The sequence below is a fragment of the Vidua chalybeata genome, chromosome Z (genome assembly GCF_026979565.1).
Source record: "Vidua chalybeata isolate OUT-0048 chromosome Z, bVidCha1 merged haplotype, whole genome shotgun sequence".
In the NCBI taxonomy this organism is placed as follows: domain Eukaryota; kingdom Metazoa; phylum Chordata; class Aves; order Passeriformes; family Viduidae; genus Vidua; species Vidua chalybeata.
The window spans coordinates 253,103-279,863 of NC_071570.1; the positions used below are offsets into that span (position 1 = coordinate 253,103).

General features: G+C 51.0%; 2 protein-coding genes across 14 annotated transcripts in view; one reads left to right on the forward strand and one right to left on the reverse strand.

Moving 5' to 3' along the window:
* Window positions 1-11,188: 11,188 nt before the first annotated feature.
* On the forward strand, window positions 11,189-14,856 carry LOC128781618 (basic proline-rich protein-like). Its single transcript, XM_053931316.1, has 2 exons — window positions 11,189-11,318; window positions 14,405-14,856. The coding sequence occupies exons 1-2, from the start codon at window positions 11,189-11,191 to the stop codon at window positions 14,854-14,856; spliced, it is 582 nt and encodes a 193-aa protein (XP_053787291.1).
* Window positions 14,857-15,520: 664 nt separating this feature from the next.
* Window positions 15,521-26,761, reverse strand: part of NEDD4L (NEDD4 like E3 ubiquitin protein ligase) — an 88,630-nt gene continuing 77,389 nt past the window's right edge. For 11 of the 13 annotated variants that reach the window (XM_053932783.1, XM_053932790.1, XM_053932782.1 and 8 more), the window contains 13 exons: window positions 25,968-26,026; window positions 24,609-24,674; window positions 23,911-24,140; window positions 23,142-23,263; window positions 22,286-22,356; window positions 22,087-22,182; window positions 20,960-21,033; window positions 19,902-19,962; window positions 19,552-19,611; window positions 18,972-19,079; window positions 18,558-18,654; window positions 18,198-18,270; window positions 16,831-17,218 (listed from right to left, as the gene is read on the reverse strand). In XM_053932783.1, the coding sequence (XP_053788758.1) occupies window positions 17,116-17,218; window positions 18,198-18,270; window positions 18,558-18,654; window positions 18,972-19,079; window positions 19,552-19,611; window positions 19,902-19,962; window positions 20,960-21,033; window positions 22,087-22,182; window positions 22,286-22,356; window positions 23,142-23,263; window positions 23,911-24,140; window positions 24,609-24,674; window positions 25,968-26,026 (1,220 nt within the window). In that variant the 3' untranslated portion in view covers window positions 16,831-17,115. Of the gene's footprint in view, window positions 15,846-16,806; window positions 17,219-18,197; window positions 18,271-18,557; window positions 18,655-18,971; window positions 19,080-19,551; window positions 19,612-19,901; window positions 19,963-20,959; window positions 21,034-22,086; window positions 22,183-22,285; window positions 22,357-23,141; window positions 23,264-23,910; window positions 24,141-24,608; window positions 24,675-25,967; window positions 26,027-26,761 lie in introns of those variants that run through there. The other 2 variants (XR_008428780.1, XM_053932791.1) reach the window with 2 other exon arrangements.

Here is a 26,761-nt window from a genome sequence, read left to right on the forward strand (position 1 = left end):
ATTTTCTGGATTGCAACAGCTCTGGAGTTCCTGAGACTGCTCTTCTAGACTGACTTGCCTGGCAAAACTTAAAACTGACAAGTAAGTGGACTTCTATTTTTTGTGGTTGGAATGGGGTGACTGAGGTTCCTGTACTCCGCAACTAAAATAGGTGGTGTTGTGCCTTAGCATGTATTAGATTTGGTGAGCTTTATAGAATGATTATCTGTGGGAAATGTGCTGGATCAGAATGAAATTACCAGAAAACTTTTTGCCTGTCTGCCAGCGTCTTCATGCTGAGGATAGCTTAGAAAAACAAAATTAAAACAGGGCGTGGTTAGTGAATCAGAGGAGGCCTCGTGTTTCAGCCTCTCGATGATCAAGGGTGGTGGTGTCTGGATCCTGGACACTTCTGCCTGTTTCCTGAAGCCTTTTTTCACAAAATCCTGATTTCAAGACCTCAGAGAAAGAGAAGCTGCTATCTTTTCCCAGTCTGTCCCTGTGGGTAATCCAAACCAACAGGTTTGAGGGACAGGCTGTGGCTGCTCAGGTGCAACTGGTCTGTAATTACTTAGGTTGGTGCAGGTACTGAGCATCAGGCATCCTTAGGTGTTCAAAGACAGTTTTGAGTGAAAAGAAGGACTAAAGTGGGGAGGAAAGTGAGGCAGCAGCTTTTGTGAGAGAACAATTCCCTGTGTTCCAGGGCTTTCTCAAGATCAGCTCTTGGAAGTCAGTGGGTTTGTACTGTGCTCACTGAGCACCGTGGCACAGAGCTCCCAAAACTATTTAGCTGAAGTGTAATCCCAAATACCGTGTAATGGACTAGTTTGAGGTATTCATGTGCCCGCACTTCAGAACCCCCATGTGATGTTTGTACCCGACATCTGCAGCCTCAGTGTGTGAGAAACAGGACCAGTGTGAACACTGGAGCCCCAGTCACTGGGACGAGAGGTCGCTTTCTCCCCGCTGTGGGAGCCCTTGGCCGGAGCTCTGTGCGTGCGCGGTTGAGGGGTGGCTGCAGCAGCGTGCCAGCTGTCAGCAGGCTGCCCCGCGGCCGTGCCGTGGAGCTGAGGGAGGGCTGCCGCCCTTGCAGGCCGTGCTGTGTCTCCAGGCGGTTGCGGGGCGCTCAGGGGGCCGAGGCAGAGCAGCGCCAGGGCAGGGCCCCCGTGGAGCCTCGTGCTGCCCCGGGGATTGTGGCACCTGCCTGGCTCGTGGGGCCAGGGTGACCCGGCAGCCTGCTGGCTCTGTCCCCTGGGCACTGAGCGCTCCTGCGGGTAAAGGGCTGTCCACAAAGCTCCAGGGCATGCTTCTGCTGGCATTAGAGAACAAAGAACAGCCTCTTCTCTCCCTCGCTTTGAAAACAGACACAGTCACTAACCTGGTGTTCCGTGTCCGCCTTTGTCCCGCACACCGTGGCGATGTCACTGGGCAAACGGGGCTGGGCGAGGCGGAGCTGGGCTTAAAAGGACACAGGTTCTTGTTGGGTGGGGAGGGGAGGAGTGCCCAGCTCTGTAAGGAAACATCTGGCTGTCTTTAACCACTAGGAACTGCATGCATGACCCGCCTGTGTAATCACACACCAGTTCAACTCACCAGAGCTTGAAATCTATTGCCATAGCCTCACAAGGTTTCCCAGTTACACAATGTTGTCCTCAGAATACAGTTAAAGAAAAATTATTTTGAGAATTCCTTTTTTTGTGTTTAATTTCTTACTGTTTCAAAGCATTAGTAGTATTGGTGTTTGAGAAAAGAACTAGTTTGCTGGTTAAATTAATTTTATCTTTTTTTTTTTTTTTTTTAATGGAGAAATGAGATCCAACAATGAAAAATAACCTTTTTAAAAGAAACACACAATAAGGGAGAAGGGAGGAAAATTCTATTTGATTTCCAGCAAATGCTCACTTTAAACATCTAGGTATTTATATTCTTATTTGGAGATACTGCTCAGGTGTTTCAGTAATTTTTTTTTGGACCAAATGTACCTGCTCTATCAATCTGTATCAGTCTCACCAGGGGTTATATGTCACAGCCACTGTAGAGCCTGTTAATGCTGTATGGGACCCCCCTTTTGCTGAATCATTGGTATCAGCTTGCTGTGTTTGGGAGTATTTTTATTTTAAAAGCTAAAGCTTTCTACTGGCTCTAAAACAAAACACTTTCCAGCCTCTTGGATTTTTTCTGTTGTATTGGAGAACAATTCAACACATGCAATTCTTGTTTTAGTGATCTCGGTGAATTAATTTTTATTTTCATTAAATAGGAGATAGAATGTGCCCATTTAAAGATCAAGAAACAATTATTTAATTTCATGTCCAAGTGAAGACTCTTAAACTATGTAATTTGCAGTCATTTCAACATTATTTGCTTCCAAGGCTTATTCCGCGATTCAGGTATTATTCTCTCTGCTTACCAAGAAAAAACTCCAACTTTTAATTAATGCTTCCAGGATTAATTCTGTATGAACTGAAGTTTAGAACTCACCTGCTGTTCCTAGAGTTCCTAGAATACTCCCGAAAACTTGGTTTTCTTCCTCAGAAGTTTATTATGACTGGAAAAAACCAAAACACCACATATACAAATCTGAATCTTTATCCTCAGAGGGAAGCGAGTTATTTCCTCCAGATACCAGCTGTGGCTTTTCCAACTTACGTGAGAGCTTTCTCCCACTGCCCAGGCTGTGGAGCTGTCTTTGGCAGGCGATGGGGTGGCCCTGGTCCCTGCCAGAGCCTCCAGCCGCGCGGGGGGCTGGATGGGCTGTGCCCGGAGCTGGGCTCTGGGAATGCTCCCAGGAGACCGCCCCGGCTCTGGCTGTGCCGTGGCTGCTGTTCCCAGGGCAGGCGCCTGGGCTGCTCTGTGCCCCCAGATGGCACTGGGCACGGCAGTGCCCTGGGACGCTCCGCCCGTGGCACAGGAGGGGCGCGGAGCAGTTGGATCACAGCTGCTGGGGACACATGGATGGAGATCTTTGGAGCCTGGCTGAGAGGGGTTGTAGCTGTGGGGTCTGACCACGGGCCAAGCCGGGCTGTGCTTGCTCTGGGGTGGCAGGGACACGGGTGTGTGGTGTGGTGACACCGGCCTGCTGGTGGCACACACGTGTGTTCCCAGCATGCCTGGTGAATTAAGGTACCATCTGCCCATAGCTGGTGTGTTGGAGCTATTTCACATATGTGAGCTGGAGTATGTTAAACATTAATCATTCCTCTCAAGCCTCTGTGGGCATGGGCCAGGGCTCTGCTTTACCCAGGTCAATGAACAACGCTCTGGGGCCATGTTTGAAGCTAAGTGGTTGTGTGGCAAGAATCTGTGTGTTTCACAATTCTTAAATGCTAGTTGAACATTCCTGAATGCTAGTGAAATGTAAAGTCCAATTTTAATTTAGGATAAGTGAGCAACCTAACTAGACATGAGTACCATACTGCTGTGACAAGCAGTCTGAGAATTCCTGAATTTTGTTGAGGATAATTTCTCATCACAAGTGCTCAGCAAGCCAACTAGGAAAGGTGCTGTGCCACAGGGGTTTGTGAATAGAGGACTCATGGCAGGAATAATGGTTCTGGTCACAGTGACCATTAAATGGTTGGATTTAAATTTTGTGGTGTAGTTACAAAAAGCAGAGTTGTCACCCTGGATTTCAAGAGAGCAAATTTAAGCTGCCAGGGAGCAGTTGGCCATGTGCCCTGAGGAGCTGCCTCAGGGGGCCCCGAGTGCTGGTCAGGTTTGAATGAAATGTGTGCAGGAGAGGCAATGCCATTCAGGCAGAAGCCAGGCGGGTGGGGTAGGTTGCCAGCTTGGCTGAACAGGGCTCAAGGGACCAGAGGCCTTGCAGAGGGATCTAGAGAGGTGGAACACTGGGCAGTCATCAGTGGCAGGAAATCTAACAGAAACAGCAGTGCTGCTGGCAGGAGAATTCCTGGTGGCTTCTGCAAGGCCTGGGTTTCACCCAGTATGTACTAGTGCAACACCTACTGTGCGAATTACAGAATTTTGCTGAAAAGCATAAAGATTAATGACTGTACCTGCTGGGAGCATGGGATGGAGTTATCTCAAGTCAGGCAGTGGCAGCCACAGGTTTGTGAGAGCTGGCTGACTCACCTTTACCCCAAACTGGGAATTTTTCATCAAATTAAGTTTTCCTGAAATGCATCATTTAATGCAAATATTCCAACTTGGCTGAAATTTTCAAACTTAAAAAAGCTTCTATTTAATTTGTAACTGCATTTTCATTTAACTCCTGAAAGCTGGCATGAGTATGGCAGTTTGAACTAATGTTGGTTTTTAAGTGTTGTTTAAAGTTGTACTTTTATTTACGTGAAGTCTTGGGGGTTTCGTGGTTGTTTTTTTTTTTTTTCTTTTTTAAGTCAGCTTTAAATAGTATAGTTTGAGCATAAGAGCAGGAGGAAGCTGAGTGAGGGTTACTATGTATTGCTTATGTTGTTTGCTTTCTAAAGGCACACAGTTATTTTCAGTACCAGATAAATCATGATTTTGGTGCTGTGCTACATGTCTGAACTATACTGTCAGAGAAGTTTCCACAGCTATGCTAGTAAACTGAGAACATGTCCTGGCTTCTGTGGGGCGGCCCCCTCTGTGTGTGCAAGGCGTGTGGGAAGGCCTTGGGTTGCCTTGTGCCTCTCCCAGGCTGTTTCCCCAGCAGTCCCTTTCCCTGCTGAAATGAGCAGACTCCCTGCTGCTGAACTGAAAGGAGCTCAGGAGTGGATGTGGCACTTTGTTGGTGCCTTTCTTCTCTCGTGGTGCCAGGTGAAAGCTCTGAAAGGTGATGTTAAACAGACTGGGAAGGAATGTTTTGTCAGTGTTGTCAGAGCCAGGCCTGGCTGTGCACTGCTCCCAGCGGCTGCCTGGGAAGGAAATAGGGTTTTATCATCAGAAAGAAAAATCCCAAACTGGGTACTTGTGCTGATGCTGATAGAAGACTGTGTTTACCACATGACAAATGACAACTTGGTAGTCAGAATAAGGTGAATTGAGATGATTTGTGTGCGCCACAAACCTATATTTGTTTACAATAAATGTATCACTATATAGTGGGTATGTGTCACCAAACCATGCTTGACGTGAATGTGCCAGAGGCCAGAGATGCAGGAACTGGCTCTCAGCTGCGTTTCCTGGTGCTTGCATTCAAGCCTTGAGAGGCACTAGACAGAAAAGCACAAAATCCTTAGGAAATGTCATATCCTAGGGAAACAGAGACAGTTTTATTTTGTTTTTGGTTTTTTTTTGTTTTTTTTTTTTTGTTTTGTTTTTCCATCTAAGTGAGATATGAAGTAAAAACTTGCTTCCAGGAATTCACATTGGTGGAGATTCAGTTTCTGGTCCAAATTTGTGCTTAGAAGCAGTGATCCTGCCTCTCTCTAGTGTTTGTCTCTGCACCGAAGTCCTGATTAACTTCTCCAGGTCCTAAAAGCTGCTGACAATGCTGCTGACATCTCACCATGAGAGTGTCCTTGCCAAACAGGACATCAGCAGCTCTGTTGCTCTGGGAATTTAGAGTACAAAACAATCTCAAGGCAGCTGCATTTTCTTACTTGACTGCAGTTCTTGCCAGTGCTTTCCTGGGCCAGGAGGCTGCCAGGCTGGAGTTGTTACTAGGAGCCTTGCACTGCACACAAATTGCTGCACTCTGGGTGCTCCTGGCACTGAGCTGCTGTCCATGTGTAGGGCAGGAACATCTGTCACATCTGGGTTGTTCCTGAGGAACACTGATTTCTCTTGGGCTGCTTCCCTGGCATTTAACACCACCTACCTTTGTCTTGGGGATTCGGACTCCTGGAATATTGACTGATGTGCAAACTCTTGCGATAGGCTTGGCACTGTTGTTACAAAACACAGGCAGAAAGGAGCAACAGAAAGATGTTTCCTGCCTCGCTATCAAATAGCAAACTCCCTTATAAAAGGGGGGAAAAATTAATTTAATGCTCCTATTATTCTCTCCCTCTCTTTTTTTTTTTTTATCCTATGGGCACAATTGGGCAATGCTGAGTCCAAAATGTGTGTGTTGTACCCAGCCATTGATAAAACATAGAAGCACAATTTATACTTACATTATTATTACATAATTGGAGATGGTGAACCAGCTGCTTGCTTGCTGAGGAACTGTTTCAAACCTGACGATTTTCTTAAAAGCTGCTGTTCACAGAAGTAATGCCCTAGGGCAAAGGAAATTACCGATGTGGTAGGGAAAATGTTGTCACTTGTGCAAACAGGTGGCCCTCAGTTCCCTGACTCTAGGTGGGCTGCAGAGGAAGGTAATTACTAGACTTACACTATGTTACTCCACTTTGAAGCAGCTAGAAGTTATTTAATGGTTGTGGTCTATAAAGAACCCCTTAAAACTAAAGATCTGTGCTGCACCAGCACACTAAAACATGTAGAGGTACAGCAGAGAAAGGAACTTCTGTTATTCATGGAAAAGCTTCTATTATTCCTTCTGCAGTCTTTTAATTCTGAGGTACAGCCGAGAGGTATCTGCCTATGGCATGCAACTAATGTTTGCCAAGTACTGATCTAGTGTGCATCTCTTATCTTTTTGCTGTAGTCCAAGGTTCAAAGTTTACTTTTTGTTTAAAGACTGATTTTACAGGGAGGTCGTGTCCTTTAGCTAATCCAGCAGCAATAGAGGTCTGTAAAATGGAAATTGGGTTTACCACTACTTGGAGGAAAGCCCTGAAGCCCACATGGAAAGCCCCTATGGCATAGAGGTGTATCCACTGACATGGCAGAGAGCCTGGACAAGTGACAAAGTGGAGGAAATAATTAGTCTGCTTTGGAATATTGTGGTGTTGCCAGACCCAGCCTCAAACCAGGAGAAGATAAGCCCTGACCATTTTCTCCTGACCCAGGCACACCCATAGCCCTTCCCAGGGTACTGGTCACTCATCCCCACCTTCATATTTTCACTGCAAAGAATCGGCTGAAATTATTCTCAAATAGCTAAAACCCCAAAGCACACTGGGAAAGGCAGGTTTACCACAAAATAAATGGCAACAAGAAAATAATAATCTAATGTAACAGAGGGTGTTGGTTTTTACTTCTGGTTTTCCTTTATAAAGTTATGTGCATTTGTATATAACAATCTGTAAATAGGGGTGAGGAAAATCTCTCTCTTTAGAGGCAGAATTAAGTGATTGTGCATCAAGAATTTACTCACAATTTTAAAACTGAAGCAAGCACAGAGTAGTTCCTGTCCACAGCAAGTTTGGCGCATTTCATTTCTGTTTAAGTGAGACTGGCCACTCTGGCCAGGGCTGTCTCTGTGTCTCAGGCACTGGGGACTGTAGTGACTAGGGCACAGGCAGTCTGAAACCAGAGCAGATCCCTCAGGATCAGCAACATGCAGGAGACAGCTGGGGACAGGAATGGCAGGAGCCACTTCTGGTCAGGCCGCCACATCGGTGTACTGCCAGGGGTGACAGCTGGCGCAGGGCTGGGTGCCAGCCTCTGGGTGAGCTTTGGGAGGATGTGGGAACGGTGGCAGGAAAAGGAGGGACGGTGCTGGGTGGAGCGGTCGGCCTGTGCTCCTATTAGTGCCGCGGTGCAGGGCACTGGGACCTGGGTAAAACTGCAGCTCTCCCGCTGCTCGGGGGTGCAAGGTCTGAGCGGCTGCATTTACCTGTGCCTTTCCAGGACAGTAGCAACAAGAGGAAACGGGGTGCCAGAGCTGGGTCCCACCAGGTTGTGTTTCCCTCTGAGGACAGTCTCCATTCTTCTTTGGAGAAAAGAGAATGAAAAATGTGAAAAATGAGGCAATGAGTAGTAGGGAAAATTGTGGGAGTAAATCTTGAGAAAAGCTCCATGGTATTAAATAAATATTTTGAAGTAAAAATGAGGGAATTGGTGGGAAAGTAGGGGAATTTTGGAGGACAAAACTTTAAAAAAATCTAGGAGTATTTTTGGGTAAAAAATAAGGTAAGGAAAATTTGGGTTGTAAAACTGGAGATAATCCCTAGAATAGACAATTAATATTTTCTTGTAAAAATTAGGAAATCAGAAGTAGAAAGACAGGGAAAATTTGAGGAGGAAAAGTGAAATAATCCTCAGAGATTTAGGAATTAACATCCTGAGGTAAACTGAGGTCATCAGTTGTGGACATGGAGTGAAAATTTTGGGTGTAGAAATGGATGTTTTCTCCAAGATGGAGAATGAACATTTTGAGGAGAAAAGTGGATCACTGGTAGTGGACAGGTAGGGAAATTTTGGGGGTAAAGAGTTAATCTACATGGAATAAGTAGGGGATGTTTTTGAGGGAAACTGGGGCCAGGGGTGAAAGTCAATCCAGAGCTAACCCTGCTTCACCTCTAAATCCCAGGATAAATTCTACAAGCTGCCAGTTGAGGGACTAAAATTTCATTAAAATTAGCCGAGAGTATTAAGAAGGTTTCTGGGAATCCCATCCCAGTGTTGTCATTGAATTTTTGACAGATCTTGAAGCTTTTGATGACAATAATGCATTTCTCTGTTGGGATTACCATAGACCAAGTGAACCCTCAGGACTTGTTTTGCTTATTTCTCCCTGGAAAAGGATGTTGCACGTTCTGAGCCATTGGGAAAATGCTGGAAAGGGCAGGAATTCTAGGTTATTGGAGGAGTTCTCTGCTGTTTTGTCAAGTGCCAGCCAGTTCTGCCTCAGGGCCGTTCAAGGGGCTGGTGTGTAAAACAGCATTAGCAGAAAAGAAGAAGCATCCATTGCCATCCCGGCCCTTTCTTGTGATCCCAAAATTTGCTCAGGAGCTGAGAATACCAATACTCTTAATTCAATCCCTAGATGGGCCAATCAATTCTCATCATTTGACTTCATGATCCTCGGGGATCTTTCAAACTCAGAATCTCCTGTGCTCTGGAAATAAAGAGGTAACCGTTTCCCCCGGCATTTTAAACGCAGAGGTTTTTCCATTGGAGAGAGCGAGCCACATAGAAAGCGGGGGAGAGGAAGGGGAGAGCATCAGGTCTCACGCGGCAGGTGTCGGATGAGCGGTGGCCTCGGGGGCCGCGGAGGGCTCGGCATCCCCGGGGGCTGCAGGGCGGCTCCGTGTCCGCCAGGCGGCGCCCCGCGGGGCGGGCGGCGGCGCTGAGGGCGCGGCGCTGCCGGCGGGGTCCCGGGGCCGGCACGGGCGGTCCCCGTGCCCCGCCCGCTTCCAGCCGCGATCCAGCGTCTGCTCGGGGAAAGCGCCGTCCTCCTGGCGGGCCCGGCAGCGGCACGGCCCCGGCTCCCCGCGGCCGCAGCGGGAGCGTGCCCGGAGCCCCGGCGGGCCCCCCAGCCCCGCGGCGGCCGGAGCAGGAGGGGCAGCGCCGGGCTCGGTTCCAGCGCCCGTCCCGGAGCGGCTCCTCCCGCCCGCGGCGATGCCGGTCCCGATCCTTCGGCCCCGGGACTCGCACACCGGCCTCCGAGGAAGAAGCGGCTCTGCCCAGCGTCAGCAGCAAATGCCGGCAGGACCGGGGACCCGAATCCCCGGGCCCAGATCCCGGTCCCGGCCCCACCCGAGTGCCTCGGGCTCCGCGCAGCGCCGGGAGCAGCCCCCGATCCCAGTTTCCGCACAGCGGCGAGCGACGGTCCCGCCACATCCCGAGAGGAGCATCCCCCGCAGAAAGCGGAGCGGGCGCGGATCCGCCGGCACTCGCGGGCGGGGCGGGGCGGGGCCGCGGGGGGCGGGGCCGGCACAGGTGTGGCGGGCGGGGCCGGCACAGGTGTGTGCGCAGGTGCGCGGGGCCCCAGAGCGGCTGCGCGGGGCGGGGCCGTGGGGGATTTAAGCCGCGGGGAGGGCCCGGCGGAGCCATTTGCTCCTCGGCGCTCGGTGCGGGAGGCTGCGGCCGGCCCGGGCGCTATATCTCTCTCTGTATTTCTTTTTCTTCTACGTTTCTTTTCTTCCGTATTTCTTTTTCTCTATACCTCTCTTTTCTACCCTTCCTTCCTCCTCTCCCCGGAGGAGGGGCGCCGGAGAATAAAGCCCAGAGGGCCGGAGCCCGGCGCCCCCCGCCCTCGCTGGGGTCCCCACACGGGGCCGGGCCCGCTCTGCGGGTCCCCCCATTCCGGTCCAACACACCGCCCGACACTGCCGGGGCTCCGGCTTTCCCAACATCACACTGGGGGGGTCGGGAGCTGGGGCTGGGGGTCGGGGAGGGCCCCTTCCTCCGGAGGGGGAGGTCCTTGAGAGGGGGTCGGTGTGGGCCTTTCGTCCTACCCACGCTCGGCTACTATGGGCTCCTCGGCTAAACTCTGCTACGGTCGGCTGCACTCGGCTATTGTCGGCTCCTCGGCTAAACTCGGCTATAATAGGCCATTATAATTAATGTAGTAATTTTCAATTATTTAGTACTTAATAATTAATTTTATAATTGAGAAACAATTAGTTATTCATTAGATAATGAAATATAATTACTCATTGATTATAAAATAATTGTATAGTAGTAAATAATTAAGAATTAATGTTGACCTCATGAAAAAATAATTATATTATTCGTGAAGTAGTAAATCAATAATAATAATGGCCTCAATAATAATTAATTATAAAAATAATTTTTGCGTAGTAAATAACTGAGGGAGCCGAACCGAGCTGCGCCGAACGCAGCGAGCGGCACCGAGTTCGGCCGAACTGAGGCGCGCCGCGCCTAAGTCCCGAATTCAGACGACTGTAGCCGAGTTTAGCCGAGGAGCCGATTGTAGCCGAGTGTGGCCGACAGTAGCCGAGTTTAGCCGAAGGACCGATTATGGCCGAATGTGGCCGATGGTAGACGAGTTTACCCGAAGGGCCGATTATAGCCGAGTGTAGCTGACAGTAGCCGAGTTTAGCTGAGCAGCCAAGTGTAGCCGACAGTAGCCGAGCTTAGCCGAGCAGCCGATAATAGACGAGTGTAACCGATAATAGCCGAGTGCCGCCGATAGTAGCCGAGTTTAGCCGAGCAGCCGATAATAGACGAGTGTAACCGATAATAGCCGAGTGCCGCCGATAATAACCGAATGTAGCCGATAGTAGCCGAGTTTAGCCGAGCAGCCGATAATAGACGAGTGTAACCGATAATAGCCGAGTGCCGCCGATAATAACCGAATGTAGCCGATAGTAGCCGAGTTTAGCCGAGCAGCCGATTATAGCCGAGTGCAGCCGACAGTAGCCGAGTTTAGCCGATTATAGCCGAGTGCAGCCGATAGTAGCCGAGTGCAGCCGAACCAAGCCGAGTTTAGCCGAAAAGCCGAAGCACTATGAGGCGAGGCCTGGAGGCGGCCGGGGGCGGGGACGGGCGGTACCGGGGGCGCGGCTTCAGGGGCGGGTACCGGGGCCAGCCCAGGTGTGCGGGGCGGGTACCGGGGCCAGACCAGGTGTGCGGGGCGGGTACCGGGGTCGGCTCAGGTGCGCAGAGCCCCAGGGCGGCTGCGCGGGGCGGGGCCGAGGTTATTTAACTCCCGGAAATCGGCTCGCCCGCCATTTGCGCACTCTGAGCGCGTGGCGGACGGGGGTCTCCTGTCCGGGCTCCGCAGCCCGAGACGGGAGGTCCTTCGGCCTCCCCTCACCCCCTCTCTACTCTTCCTTCTTCCTCCTCGTATTCCCCTTCTTTCTTTGCCTTTCCCCCCTTTTCCTCTCCTCCCCAAAGTCCGCTCCTTTCTCTCCTCTTTCGGCCTCCCCCCGCCCCACCTTTTCTTCGTACTCCCCATATTCTCTTTCTTTCTCTTCCCGCCCTTTCCCTCTCCTCCCCTGTCGGCCTCCTGTCCCCCCCACCCCCTTTACCCTTCCTTCCTCCTCCCCGTATTCCCATTCTTTTTCTACTAAACACCCCTCCCCCCCCACTCCTTCCTGCCCTGTCCCTATCCCGCTCCTCCGTTCTATTCCTCTTCTCTCCCTCCTCTGTGCACCGTCCCTCTTCCCCGCTCCCGGCCTTTCCCTTGCCCTCCCGCTTTCCTCCACAGCCCGACCTCCCTCCATACGCTGTCTCACGCCCTGCTAGCCCTCTTCTCTTCCCGTCGCCCCGTTCCTTCTTTCCCCGCAGCCGCGGGGCCGGGGGCGCCGGAGAATAAAGCCCAGAGGGCCGGAGCCCGGCGCCCCTGGGCCCTTGCGGGAGTCCCTTGGCGGTGTCCCCGTGCTGTTCACGAGCGGGTGGCCACACGGGACAGCGCCGGGGCTCCGGCTTTCGCCGCACCTCCCTTAGGAGGGGGTCTCGGGTTAGCCGGGGGGGATCCCCTCCTTAGGAGGGGGTCCCGGGGTGGGTGCGAGTTTGGTAGAATGCGGATTGAGGGGGGGGGGTCCCCTCCTTAGGAGGGGGTCTCGGGATGGGGGGCTGGGGGTTAAAGGGGGGCTTGCGGTTTAAGGGGGGGGTCCCCTCGTTAGGAGGGGTCCCGGGGTGGGGTGTTGGGGGGGGGTAGGGAGGACCCCCTCCGAAGGGGGGGGGGCGGGGAGGGGGGCGGGGCGGAGGGGGCCATCCCCCTCCAGGCTCCGCCCCTCCCCCGGACCCCCTCCTCCGGGGTGGGGTGTTGGGGGGGGGGGGTAGGGAGGGCCCCCTCCGAAGGGGGGGGTCCGGGGAGGGGGGCGGGGCGGAGGGGGGCCATCCCCCTCCAGGCTCCGCCCCGCCCCGGACCCCCTCCTTCGGGGGGGGGGGGGGGGGGGAGGGGGGGCTGGGAGGGGGGGAGGGGGGGGGGGGGGGGGGGGGTGGGGGGGAGGGGGGGGTGGGGGGGGGTAGCAGGGGGCTACACGTCACTCTGCGGCGTGAACAGACGTAAAATCACCAAACACACGAACGGCCGGCCCCCGGCTGTCGCCCCCCCCCCCCCCCCCCCCCCCCCCCCCCCCCCCCCCCCCCCCCCCCCCCCCCCCCCACCCCCCCCCCCCCCCCCCCCCCCCCCCCCCCCCCCCCCCCCCCCACCCTCCCCCCCCCCCCCCCCCCCGAAGGAGGGGGTCCGGGGGCGGGGCGGAGCCTGGAGGGGGATGGCCCCCCTCCGCCCCGCCCCCCTCCCCGGACCCCCCCCTTCGGAGGGGGCCCCCCCTACCCCCCCCCCCACACCCCACCCCGGAGGAGGGGGTCCGGGGGAGGGGCGGAGCCTGGAGGGGGATGGCCCCCTCCGCCCCGCCCCCCTCCCCGGAGCCCCCCACCGGAGGGGGCCCACCCCGACCCCCCCCCCCGGGACCCCCTCCTCCGGAGGGGGTCCGCCCTAACCTACCCACACCCCCTCCCCCCAGGACCCCCTCCGGAGGAGGGGGCCCTCCCCGACCCCCAGCCCCCGACCCCCCCAGTGTGATGTTGGGAAAGCCGGAGCCCCGGCAGTGTCGGGCGGTGTGTTGGACCGGAATGGGGGGACCCGCAGAGCGGGCCCGGCCCCGTGTGGGGACCCCAGCGAGGGCGGGGGGCGCCGGGCTCCGGCCCTCTGGGCTTTATTCTCCGGCGCCCCCAGCCCCGCGGCTGCGGGGAAAAGAAGGAGAGCGGAGGATGGAGAACGGGAATAGGGGAGCAGAGGGCGTGGTGGGGCGGAGGGTGACAAGGACAGGGGGCAGGTGGGGAGAGGTCGGGCTGTGCAGGGCGGTCGGGGAGGGGGCTGGGGGGAAGGCAGGGTGGAGCAAGGAAAGGAAAGTTGAAGGCAGGTTTGGGGAAGGAGGTGGAAGGTGTGGGGGGAAGGTATCATGGAAAGGGGGCAGGAGGAGCCGGGGTGTGGAGGGGGAAAGGAAGAGTGGAGGAAGGAGAAGGAGGATTCAAGGCAGGTGGGGAAGGACTGGGGGGGGAAAGGGGAGCAGGGAGAAGGGGCAGGAGGGAGCACGGCTGGGGAGGGACAGAAGGGTGGAAGCACGAGGTAGCGGATGGAGGGGCAGGGTAGGGTTGGGGGGAGTAGGGGCAATAGAGGGGGGGGCGGGTAGGGGGGGGCGCCCGGGGGGGAGGGAGGGGAGGGCTAGAGGGGAGAGGGAGGGAGCGGGGGTGGGGGAGAGGAGGAAGGGAGGGTAGAAAAGAGAGGTATAGAGAAAAAGAAATACGGAAGAAAAGAAACGTAGAAGAAAAAGAAATACAGAGAGAGATATAGCGCCCGGGCCGGCCGCAGCCTCCCGCACCGAGCGCCGAGGAGCAAATGGCTCCGCCGGGCCCTCCCCGCGGCTTAAATCCCCCACGGCCCCGCCCCGCGCAGCCGCTCTGGGGCCCCGCGCACCTGCGCACACACCTGTGCCGGCCCCGCCCGCCACACCTGTGCCGGCCCCGCCCCCCGCGGCCCCCGCCCCGCCCCGCCCGCGAGTGCCGGCGGATCCGCGCCCGCTCCGCTTTCTGCGGGGGATGCTCCTCTCGGGATGTGGCGGGACCGTCGCTCGCCGCTGTGCGGAAACTGGGATCGGGGGCTGCTCCCGGCGCTGCGCGGAGCCCGAGGCACTCGGGTGGGGCCGGGACCGGGATCTGGGCCCGGGGATTCGGGTCCCCGGTCCTGCCGGCATTTGCTGCTGACGCTGGGCAGAGCCGCTTCTTCCTCGGAGGCCGGTGTGCGAGTCCCGGGGCCGAAGGATCGGGACCGGCATCGCCGCGGGCGGGAGGAGCCGCTCCGGGACGGGCGCTGGAACCGAGCCCGGCGCTGCCCCTCCTGCTCCGGCCGCCGCGGGGCTGGGGGGCCCGCCGGGGCTCCGGGCACGCTCCCGCTGCGGCCGCGGGGAGCCGGGGCCGTGCCGCTGCCGGGCCCGCCAGGAGGACGGCGCTTTCCCCGAGCAGACGCTGGATCGCGGCTGGAAGCGGGCGGGGCACGGGGACCGCCCGTGCCGGCCCCGGGACCCCGCCGGCAGCGCCGCGCCCTCAGCGCCGCCGCCCGCCCCGCGGGGCGCCGCCTGGCGGACACGGAGCCGCCCTGCAGCCCCCGGGGATGCCGAGCCCTCCGCGGCCCCCGAGGCCACCGCTCATCCGACACCTGCCGCGTGAGACCTGATGCTCTCCCCTTCCTCTCCCCCGCTTTCTATGTGGCTCGCTCTCCCCAGGTTTCGGGGGAGGAAGGGGTAGAAAGAGGAGGAATATGGGGAGAAGGACGGAGGGTAGACGGGAAGAGAGGAGGGGTGGTTTTTGAGGGGGCGGGGGGGGCGAAATGGGGAGGTGGAAGGAGGGCTAGGTGGGGGGGGGGGGGCAAAGGCGGGGAGGTTTTCGGGGGCAGATGGAAGGGGGAGAAAGAAGAGGAATTCAGGGAGAAGAAAGGAGACGGAGCGGTGGGGAAGCCGAAGCCCCACGCCTCACCCGGGAAGCCCGGACCAGGAGCTCCTACTCTCACCGCGCTCATAGTGAGCAAATGATCGAGGGGCGGTTTCCGGGGATTAAATCACCTCGGCCCCGCCCCGCGCACCTGAGCCGGGCCCGGGCCCCCCCTTGAAGCCATCTGGCCCTGCCCCCGATGTCACCCGGACCCTGCCTCCTGGGACTTTCCGGGGTTCCCCGTTAGAATCAGCTGTGCTTAATGTACAGGTCAGTGGGAATACCTAGATTTGTCTCTTCTATCCCCAGAGCCAAGCAATCGGTCCAGCATTCCTGTCTACTCTGATGCCAACCACTGTCTTGTGTTCCAACCGCTCCTCCGATGGAAAAGGTCAGGCGGGAATGTCAGGAAGCATATTTAATGGAGAAGGAATCTTGAACTGCATTCAAGTACTGCCCTAATCTTCCTCAGGACTGGGACCATAACTGCTGAATGCTACTGGCAGTGAGGCTTCCTCCCAGCTGGGTGACCCTGTATCCAAGGCTCCGTAGGGTGGCTGGATGCAGGCTGGACACACAGGTAAGGCCAGGGCTCAAAAACTGTTGGCGATGAGGTGGAAGTTTGTTTTGGCAAGTGATGTCATCTTTCTTGGATGCTGGGGAACAGGTGGGGCAGAGCTGCAGGTCAGTGGAACCAGCTCCAGCAGTGCTGTCACCATGTCACTGCACTGGGGCAAACACAAATCTGTCACCTTTAATCTGCCAGAAAACAGATGCAACTCAGACATTATAGATTAAGCATGCAACATGTCATAGGTAACAAAATGGATTAGATAGCAGTGTATATTAAATAAATCTTTGTAAGTAAAAAAGAAATCACAGAAACAATTACTGAGGAACATGTCTGCAGGCTCAGGTCTAGAGCTGGTGGGGTTTTCTCTTACACAGCAGCAGCCAAATTCACCACAGAAGGACATGTGCAGTAGGAAGGAGTAAAATCCCATTAGTGTTTATGCTCATACCAGGTCTGCCTTCCCGGTGGTACAGAAAGTGCCTTCAGAGTCTGTGCCGTTAGAAATTAACAACCCCAGTGTTAATTAGGTTCATTAGCAAGTGCACACAAACAGGAGCCAGAACAGAGCTGTGTTCCAGAGTGCCAGATTTCATTTGGAATGCCTCCATTGCAAACAGGAATGCGGAAAGGATGGAAAACCAATCACTGTACAGAGAGAATGACGGGGTTCAGCACGTTCTCCTAGAAGGCTAAATGCCAACCCCAGCCCAGATGCTTTGTTGCACATGTACAGCTTGGCAGTAATGAGGCAGCTTCAGTAGAGCAGAGATCTGGACATGCTGTGTCAGGGCTCTGCTGTGCCTTGACACTCTTCTAGTACTTACACAAAAATGCAACATCCAGCCCATACTTCTGGATACAGAACAACAGTGATGTGCTTAATGAAGAGAGTTGCTTTCAAGAGACAGCCTGTGGAGAGAAAGCTTCCAACAGAGCTTTCTCCTACTCTCCTAATAGTTCAGGAACACAAGGCTCAATGTGCTTTGAAAAAAAAGTCTGGTATGAAATTAAGAAAAATGCTCATTTTTCCAAGTATATGATATTTAATTGTAATGAAATAAAATCTGAAAATGTCTAAATCAATTAAGAAGTAAACATGAGTTGTAATACTATACCTGTAAAATGATTAATTCCATTCATTGTCATTAGAAATTGTGTAAAATATTTATTAAGGGCTTTGCCTACAGAGGCACAACATAAATAGAGTAAGTCCTGCTGAAATGTGATCAGTTCGCAACTGGTGCGGGAACATCAGCAAGGCCACCCCAGGTGACAGTCCCAGCCTCGGGGCTCGGCCCCCGCTCTGCCGGGCTTTGCTCCAGAGCCCAGCGCCGGGCAGCTGCTATGCCACAAGCCCTCGGAGTCCCTCGGGCAGGTGCCAAAGCCAGCAGAACGTGCTTGGAGAGGGAACGGGTGCTGCAAAGTTAATCCACCCCTTCAAACCCTTGGGCATTCTCCACAGCCATGAGGAGCTTCTCCCGCAGGTCCTCGAAAGATTCATACAGAGGTAAGTCTAGGCGGTTAAAGCTGGAAGGGACAAGGAAAGAGTCACTCAAATAATCCATGGAAAAACAGAGTTTTTAAGAACTAGAAAAGATTAAATAATTAGGGATCTTGATTAAGAATGCAGCTTGTGGTCCACAGTGTTCCCTGCACACCTCACACCTGCCTGAATGAGCTCTCCAGTAACTGTGTGCTGCCTTCCTTTGGGAAGCTGGAAGCAGGAATTTGGTAAGAATCACTTCGGAGAGGAAAAAAAGCCAACAGAAAGCCCTTCACTGCATTTAGAGGATGGAAAACAATCTTTGTTAAAGGACCAATTTCTTGAAGCTCAGCAAAGATATTCTGGATTTAGAGGACAGATCCTTTCCTCTCTGGAAGGAAAAAAGATTAAACATCCAAGAGAAAATCTTCCGAAGGTAAAAGCTAGCAGAAAATTGGAACCCACAGAGGATGGGTTGATTTTGGAGCATGTTCAGGGTAGTATTGTTGTTTGTGTTTGATAGATTTTGTGCTTTTGTTTTCAGGTTTGTTTCTTTTTTTTTTTTTTTTAATAAAAACTCATTATTCTATAGAATTATTCGTTTCACAGAAAGATCCCTAGTCTGTACTGATACTCTATAAAATAGTTTTCAATTCAGCACCATTTTTCTTTAAAAAGACACATTCCTGAAATGTAACAGAGCAAGAGAAATTTGTACTGGATGCTTTCAATGTTTGCAAAATCTATAAACCAGGGTTAAATTATCTTATAATCTTACTTTTGTTTTGAATTCACCAATGATTTATGGGCTTTTTATGGTTGTTTGGTGATGTCTGACTTGCTGTAGTTCATTACATCCACTTACTAGGATGTGGGAAATAAAATAATATCCTTCAGTTTCTCAGTTTGCAAAGGCACTGGGGACCCACAGGATCAAATGCTGTTTGATGCAGAGCTGAGTATGGTCAGCAGCATGGCCCTTCTGGCAGGAGCAGCTCTGGAATTTATGCTTTGGTGACTTACCAGGTGTGAGCTCGGGGCAGCTTGTCAGGACTTCCCCACTGCTCTATTGTAAACAGCTGAGGACCATTTGAACCTGGGTGAAAATGAAAACCGTATGAAACAGAAATTGCTGGACACTACCGAGACTGCCTCAATATTATTTTTAACGTGAAATGTTGGCATCAGTTGTGGGCTGGATTCTTCACCTGTAACAGGTACATTAAAGCAACGTGACTGTGGTTCTTTCTTTCCAAGCCCAGTGAGTTGGTTTCAGAGCTTGCATAACGCCAAGGAAGTCAGCTCAGAGATCAGCATTTACAACTCAATGCTACGGGTCAGAGGCTGGCTGGCTGGATTCCCATCGCACCGCGAGCAGCTCACCATAAAGTTCAGCAAATCCGTTCATAGGCACGCGTGACGTCCCGGTCACAAACTGCAGCAGCCGGATCCGTTTCTCAGCATCCATCAGCAGAACAGCCTGTTGGCAAATGGATACCATCAGCCTCAGCCTCCTACCCTGGCCTGGATGGGCCCTGAGAGCAGCCCGAAGCCAGCGTGAATCACCTTTTGTATGAGCCAACTCTCAGAACACAATGGACTGTCTCGGCTCCAGGTCCCATCTGTGGGCTGCTCTGGCAAGAGCGACCCCTGTCCTCACCCGAGTGAGGTGGGAGCAGGTCCTGCCCCCCAGCACAACACTGCCCTATTCTTAGCAGTTTTCATGAAGAAAAAAGATGGCAAAAAAGGGCAGTAACTTTCGCTCACAGGACCAGTCAGAGGTGGTGCCAGTCTTACCTTCCAGAACCACTGGATAACTGGATGATTTGGGCAGTAACCATTTTTGTAGATGGTGTGTTGTCTCCAGTCATTGACATCGACGTCACCAAGGCCACACATCAGTAACTGCAGGGAAACAGAGTGGTGGGATGTGAGTGAGTGTGTGTTTCCCTGCACTCATGGGGTAACAAGGTGTCACTGCCCCTCAGGGCTCTGACCTTCAGTCATTTATGCACACACAGGGGAGAGTCAGAGCTTCTTCCCAGAGTATTCCAGTTACTGGAGAATAGCTGCACACTGCCATACTGTGACAGCAACTTCCACGTGTTTGGCTCAAATGTGACTGGCAGAGGCATGATGGCACTTACCCACTAAGCTACTTCCAGGCTTTCAGAGGCACACTCCCAACCACCTCCCTGAGTGCAGTTCTTTGCATGTCATAAATAGATTTATTAATTAGGAAGAAACAAAAAATTTCCAACTCTGAGCAAGGCAGCTGTGTCTGCACATTCCCTTAGGGAGAGGGATGGATGACTGAAGAGCCCAGAACATGGTGCATCTGTCAGAACTGTCAGCTTGGGGCACCAAATTGACTCACCTCCAGTTCATTTTCATCAAAAATTTTAATCAGATCAATAGGAAGCAGTTCTGTGAATCCCTAAAAAGAAAAACAGCAAAGTTAAAACTCTCATCCCACATAAATCCTAATTTAAAACATCAGTGACCAAATTACTTCAAGCTCAAATAATTAAACTTGAAAGAGAATGACCTGATTCTCATAAGGGAAAGATGATATAGTCTTACACAAGATAAAACTGAAAAATCATAAACATAAGTATTCTATTTGCATTCCCTGCCAAGCTCCCCACTCCCTTTACACAGACACCAGTGGGTAAGAAATGTGTATGCCTACTTTTGTGAAAGAAAGGAGCTCTTAAAGAGCCTCACCTCCAGAAAGGCATTCATTTGTTTCTGCACTCTGTTGACAAACCGCCACTGGATGACCAGGCTGCAGAAAGAAACAAAATCCCATCAGAAAAACAAACTCATTAGCAGGTCTCAGCCAAGTGTTCAGAGGTTTCAGCAACCCCAAGTGCTTTCAGTCTGTCATTTACAACTTCAGGTAACTAAGCAGCTTTCACCAGTTGTTCCAATTTATTGGCTGGTGACTGATGGAATTTTGAAGAAACAATCAAAAAATCTCAGTGACTGACCAAATCACAGTGGGAATATTTTTGCTCCTGTAGGTACCTACGTGAGCCAACATTTTATTCTTCCAGAGCACTGAGTAATTAAAAATTCCCAGCAAAGTCTGCAAGCTCTGAGGAGAGCTGTCAGGACAGCATCTCACCTATAAAGGAATAAACTGCAGCATCAAAGGGACACCTTGCTTTCAGTACCAGTCACCCACAGCACAAACACCTCACAGGTGCAGGCATAAAAAATCAGTTCCAGGCATGGAATTGGTCTAGGTCCAGGCACTGGAAATTAATTCCATTTTGCATGAATGTATCAATTTTAATGTCTTTCACCTTGGAAAAGGCCTTAATTTAAAATGCCAGCAGGTATAAGTGAATTTAGCATTTTACATCCTGGTAGGTGAAAGAACTGAGAAAGCTGAAAATAAAACCTAATTTCAGATTTGGCTGATTTTTGGTAGGAACGCTGGCACTGGAATCCTGGCTCTGGTCTGTGACTGGCAGAGGAGGACAGTGGGATGAGGGTCAGGCTGGAGAGCACCTTCTGGCTCATCTGAACTTGAGCCAGATGTTTGAGGTGCACGTTTCCATGGTGTGGGGGGGGAATTTCAGGAGAACAAAGCATGTAATTTATTTTACTCTTTGTTCTTATGTCTGACTGGATATAACCAATGTTAACAGTAAGATTTTTTTTCCCAATGATCCCTGATGCTTTTGTGCAGTACAAACAACAGGAATTGCAGCAGGGTCAATTGTAAGTACAACTGCTCTTTCTTACCACCAGCCATATTCCATAATGATACTTACTCAATGTATTCCCGCTTGTTTTCATTTGTTACCATGATTTCAGACCCATTGGGCTTCAGGTCCACTTGATATGTCTATATTTCAGAAGACCAAAAAACCCCCCATTATTTGAGGACATCTTTCTCCCAGAACCCACTCTCCCTGAGCAGCGTTTTACAAGCAGTATCAAGGAAATCATTAGTAAATTGATTTACACTTTTGAACAAACTTGCGTTGCCAGCAGAGAGGCTGGCTATTTACTAATAATTTTATTATAATTATTATTTATAATAATGAAATTATACATTTATATAAAATATAACCACAAAGGATGTACTTTATATATACAAAATTATAATAGTTATTATTTATAATAGAAGAAGCTAAATCACATATTGAAACTGCCGAAAGCCAACCACTGTATTACAAAACCTCTCTATTCTGTGGCTTCAATACTCTCCCTAGTTCTCCATGTAATCCAGAACCGTATGTTGCTTCAGGAAAAAGGCAGTACGCACTGGAAAGTGGATCAGAATGTTTTTGACAGGACAATGAGTGCATAGTTTGAAATGTTGAAGTAAGTTTTTATAAAAGACCCTATAGTCCCCAGGTCCAGTTGTACCTGGAGCCAGGATCTAGGTCTCAGAAGTAAACAAAGGGAAGACACTAAAAAGGTCATAAAAACCTCTAAGCAGATTAATTTAATTTATTGTCTACAACATTTTCATTTGTAATGGCAAAAGTTACCCATTGACTGTGACCCTTTTAAACCTGGCAGCATGCCCCCGTTGTACCAGCTGCCACTGTGACAGGCACAACAGAGAGGACCTCCCTGGCGTCATTCTACCGCCCTCCTCTGAGAACACCTTTGACCTCAGAAACCCAAGCAGTCCCCTGGCTTGGACCATGTCCCAGCTGGACTGTGGGCCACCTTTATTCCTTCTCATTGCGAGTATTTTACTCAGCTGCATACCCGGCTTGTCCCAGAGATGACGTGGCTCCCTGACAGGAACGTGGCACCCCCAGTCCCCGTTGGGAACGTAGCGAGGTGAAGGCTGATCAGTGCCTTCACCACCATGAGACTCTGCTCAGTACTGAGGTACTTGCTGGCAATAACCAATTCTAAGATGTAAATAACCTTTACATACCTGTCCAAAGTTTTCCTCATCTATGCAAAACATGAGATCCAGCTCCGTAGGGTCATTTTCCAGGATCCACTTCAGAGAGTTGTAGTATTCACTATCCTAGGGCAGATCACAATTCGGCAGTTTGAAAATGGGCAATTAGTGCAGAGTTGTAGAAACCCATGGGCCTGTGAGCCCTGGCACGGTTTAAATGGGGTCTTACCACTGATTCCATGTCCTTCAGCGTTATGGGCTTCCCCAGCATCATCTTGTAGAAAGGTCTGATGAAGAAGCCTGCAAGAGAGAGGAGAGCATTCCGTGCCCTGCTCTGCACCTGCACATTCCATAAAGGTACGACTGCTTGAGGGCACCACCCCTGGCATTTCCTGTTACCTCCTGACTGTAACAGTCCTGCAATTGCAACAGCATCATAGCAGCTCAGGTTTATTGAGGCACAGAAAGTCCAATTTTTCAGTTTCTACAATTATCCACTAACTACCATACTGCACTGACCATGCTCACATTAATGGCAGAGAGATCTAAAAGCTGGGGAATTGAGCTCAGGGCACACGCACAGTATCCCAATTAAAATCACTGCTCCTCTCTCCAAGGAGTTGCCTGAAAACCAGGCTGCTGAGCTTCCTCTGCTCAGGACTCCTCTGCTTCCTCTGCTGCACCAGGGCTCAGGAAAATCTGGCCAGTAATGTCTGCCTGGAGTGAGATTTCAAAATGCAGCAGAAATTGTAATTAATTATCAGCAATAATTTTACATATCAAAATATGCTGCAGTTGGCCCCCCTAGTTTGGCTGCAGGTTTGCATGGAAATGACTGATACAAATTCCATGCTTCTCCTCTAGGGACAGTGCTCATGCTGGTTCTGGAGTTTTAACGTGAGTGGAGAAAGGAGGAAAACTTTGTATGAAACCCACTTGTTAAGTAAGACACTGTAATTTTGTGAATCACCATTCAAGTCTCTAGAGTGCCAGTCCCAGACTGTCCCCAGAACCTGGGGCTCTCAGGCAGGTGCATTTCCTTCCCCAAAGCCCAGTGGCAGCAGCAGAGCAGGAGCAGGACTCACCGTCCAGCAGCTTCCCATGGTACACAGCCAGGCCGGCCACCCGGCCAATGAAGGTGAAGTATGATAGATGGTCTTCGTTACAGAGACCTGAATTAGGATTAATCTGAAGTGTATAGTTGTCCCTTTTTTGGGGAAAGAAAAAAAACAGCTGAAGAACCAAGTCTTTAAATAAGCACATACTCAGAAATGTTAATAAATAACTTGTGCTTAGGGGCATGTCCCTTCAACAGCGCTGTGGGGCTGTGCCCAAGTCCTTTCCAGTCTGTCCCACCACGGAGCCACTGAGAGCTGGAGGGCTGACACAGCAGCAAACCAAACCCACTGTGAGCAGGAGCCCTCTCTCCTGTGCACTAGTGGATTGCTCCAAGATTTTAAAGCTGGGTAGCGCCCCCACTTTACAGTTCTGGGAGGCCAGTGCTGGGGAACTCCTGCCGTGTGAATGAGCAGCTGTGTTCCCAGCTTGCTCTACAGCAGCGCTGGAACTCTGGGCAGCAGAAGAAAGAGGCTTTTCTGTGACATTGGTCCCTTCATCATTACTGGCCTCAAAAACTGCAGTTTTGCTGCCCTGGATATTGTCTGAGCAATGGAAATGTTTTCTGGGTTCTCAAGGAGAATTCCAGAGGCTCTCTGAAGGGCAGCAGGAACAGGGCAGTGGGGCTGCCCAGGGCACCTTGGGAAGGAGGAGCTACTTCTGCCCAAAGCAACTTTGCCTCTTATGCAAAATGTGATGTATATCCCTTGAGAATACAAATATTTAATGGACACTTACGTTGCTGAGTATTCAAAGAGACCATAGTAAGGGTTAAACATCTCCTTGGACAAGAGAAAAAACCATTCTCTGGCCACACCTCCATAGTCAAGTCCTTTTTCTGACTCAAATTCAATCCAGAGCCTGGCTTTTAGTACATCAGGTCTCTTCACAGACATGATTCTTCTGTAGGACTCCTCAAAGATGTTATTTCTGTGTAATTTCATCTCAAATCTGTTGGGTATGTCAGCCTGTATGAAAGAAGATTAGATTATCCTTGTTAGTCTCAAGAAGTAAGTCTTTGGGCAAATTACTGGCTGAGAACAGCTCAGTGACAGACCAGACACCTGGTGTTCCAGTTCCCCATGTTTTTATTTCCCAGTGCTCTCTAAGTCCACAGGCTGAGAGCATGGGGGGAACTGGGCTAGTTCCAGAACAGTGCTGCAGACTTCTATGGTAAATATTTGATGAAAATGACAAGAAAAGTATCAAACAAACAAAACAAAAAAGGAGAAAGATCGACTGTGCTCTATTTTAAGGGCATTTGCATTTATCTAGAAAAATGTGAGTCTTAAAGACTTAGAAAAGCTTTTTGTTGAGAAACCCATCAAATTCAAACTTTGCTTCATGTTTTTGGTTCCTACTTGAGCCCTTCATGAGCAGCACAATGGAGTAACCTGGCAGGTGCGTCCTGCAGCCCCCGAGCTGGTTCTACTCACAGGTTTCTTTAACTTCTTGCGGAAATAGTCGTATTTCTGCTTGAACTCCCTGGAGTACGGCACTGCCTGTTGGGAGCAGCGGGAGGACACGTCATTCCTGCTACTCAGCAGTTTGATACCCCACAGCACTTAAAAGGATGGACAGCCCTGCTACCCACACATTGTGCTATGGGCTCCCCTGAACCCACCCATGAGGGACAGCAGCCAGGAGAGATTTTAAAATCCCACAAAATGACATCACTTTACTCTGATCATTTTACTGATGATAATATGACTTTTCTACAGCCATTAAAGAATCTTTCTACATGTTTCCTTTATTTAAACACTACCTGAAATGCAATTTAAGTAATTCTGTTTGTCACGGCACCAGAAATATTATTGAAAGCATTCAGATGAATCCTTAGTGCTTCTGTGAAATGGATTAGCTCCAGCTTTCCCTTAAAACCAACAAACAAACCACTGTCAGTCGCTCAAGGAGACCATGGTAATTTCATTTCCTTCAAACAAACTTTCTCAAATAGTCTCTCTCATTTATGCTCACCATTTCTGGGGGAAGGCCTATTAGCAATTTGCACAGTACTGTGTGTGAGGATCTCCAGTGTTAAATGCCTGATAAATGAGTAAATCCCTCCAAAAGCAACTATGGTCAAAAAGTGACTATTATTGATATCATTACTAAGCAGTTGGAATTTAACCGTGCAGCAGGCTCATCTGCTGTGTCCTGAAACTCCTAAAGGTCCCAAGGACTTATGCAGAATAAAAAGGTACTCTTGGCACCAGGAAACATCTTGGGAATGGAAGTCTGATCACTCAGAATGCCATAAAATAGCATAAACTGGCATAACCCAGCAGAAAAAGTGAAAGAATCACTCTGATGTTTTTAAAATTTGATACTGAAGTAAAATGCTGTGTTTATTTTTTTTCTAAGGTTGATATTCTGAAACCTCTGTTTATCTGCCGGAAGCTTTATGTCTCTTAAACTGACAGACCCATTTTTTTGTCTTTCTTTTTCACACTTTGAATCTACATAGGCCCACCTCTCTCCTCCCAAGTGTAAAGAGCTTTTCATTGTCTAGAGATCCCAAAATAAACAGAACGGTGTGTCAGCTCAGTAAAATCCTACTGTCAGTGATGACCCAGGTAATGGGTAAATAGGAGCACTTCTCCAATAACCAACCCTGGGAGACTGCCCAGAACTTGCTGTGACATACTCAGCTTTTTCTGACTTAGGATGTAGACCAGCAGAGCTCCTGCTTCCCTGGCTGCCCACCCCTGATCTGGGGAGCAGGCAGGGCCTGCTGCTGTTCCAGCTGTACCCGAGTCAGGGCATTTCATGGAAGATCCCACAGCAGTACTTACTGGGCCCGTGATGGCAGGGTTCTGCAGCCTGGGGTCTTCCCACTGGGTAATTTTATTATCTGCAAATAACAAAAGAGATGATCCCATGACTTCTCTGGTACCACACTGTGAACTTCTGTTGTATTTTTTCTCCCTAGCACTGCTCAGGTCCGTCAGGGTTAGTAAAGGCTTGTGTCTCCCTACCCTCCCCAGCTCCAACACACTGTTTAGTTGAAAACATTCACTCAAAAACACAGAACTACCCCAGAACCCAGGGAATTTGCACTGCTTTGATGGCAACATCTGCAGGAGTGAGTGAACATGTTCATTTGAACATGGGCTGGGAGTGGAGATACATGGCCCGACAGGTAAAGGAACCCAGAACTTTTGGCAATGACACCCTAGGTTACTGTTTTTGCATTATGGCATATGAAATTTTGCATAGATGGCTGAAGTATCATACTTCTAAATTTGGAGGGAATAACATTTTTCCTAGACCTTAATGAGAAGGTAAAGGAAGGCAGAACTGTCCTGTTTTGGTGCAAGAAAATCACCCAGTTACGACCAATGGAGATGCTGGCAGTGGCACAACACAGCCCAGTTCTTTCCATCTACAGCTTTGAAGAGCACCGGGAGGATGACAGCAAAGGTTCTACAGGACCATGGTGGGACTCCCCTTCCCTGCCTCCAGACAGCTGCTCCTCCCAAGATTCTGAACACAACAGAATCACAACAAAACAATGGTGTTGCAACAATAAGACAATGCTCCAAACCCCGTCCCAGTTGCCACCTGCAATGGCAAGGTGTTGTTCACC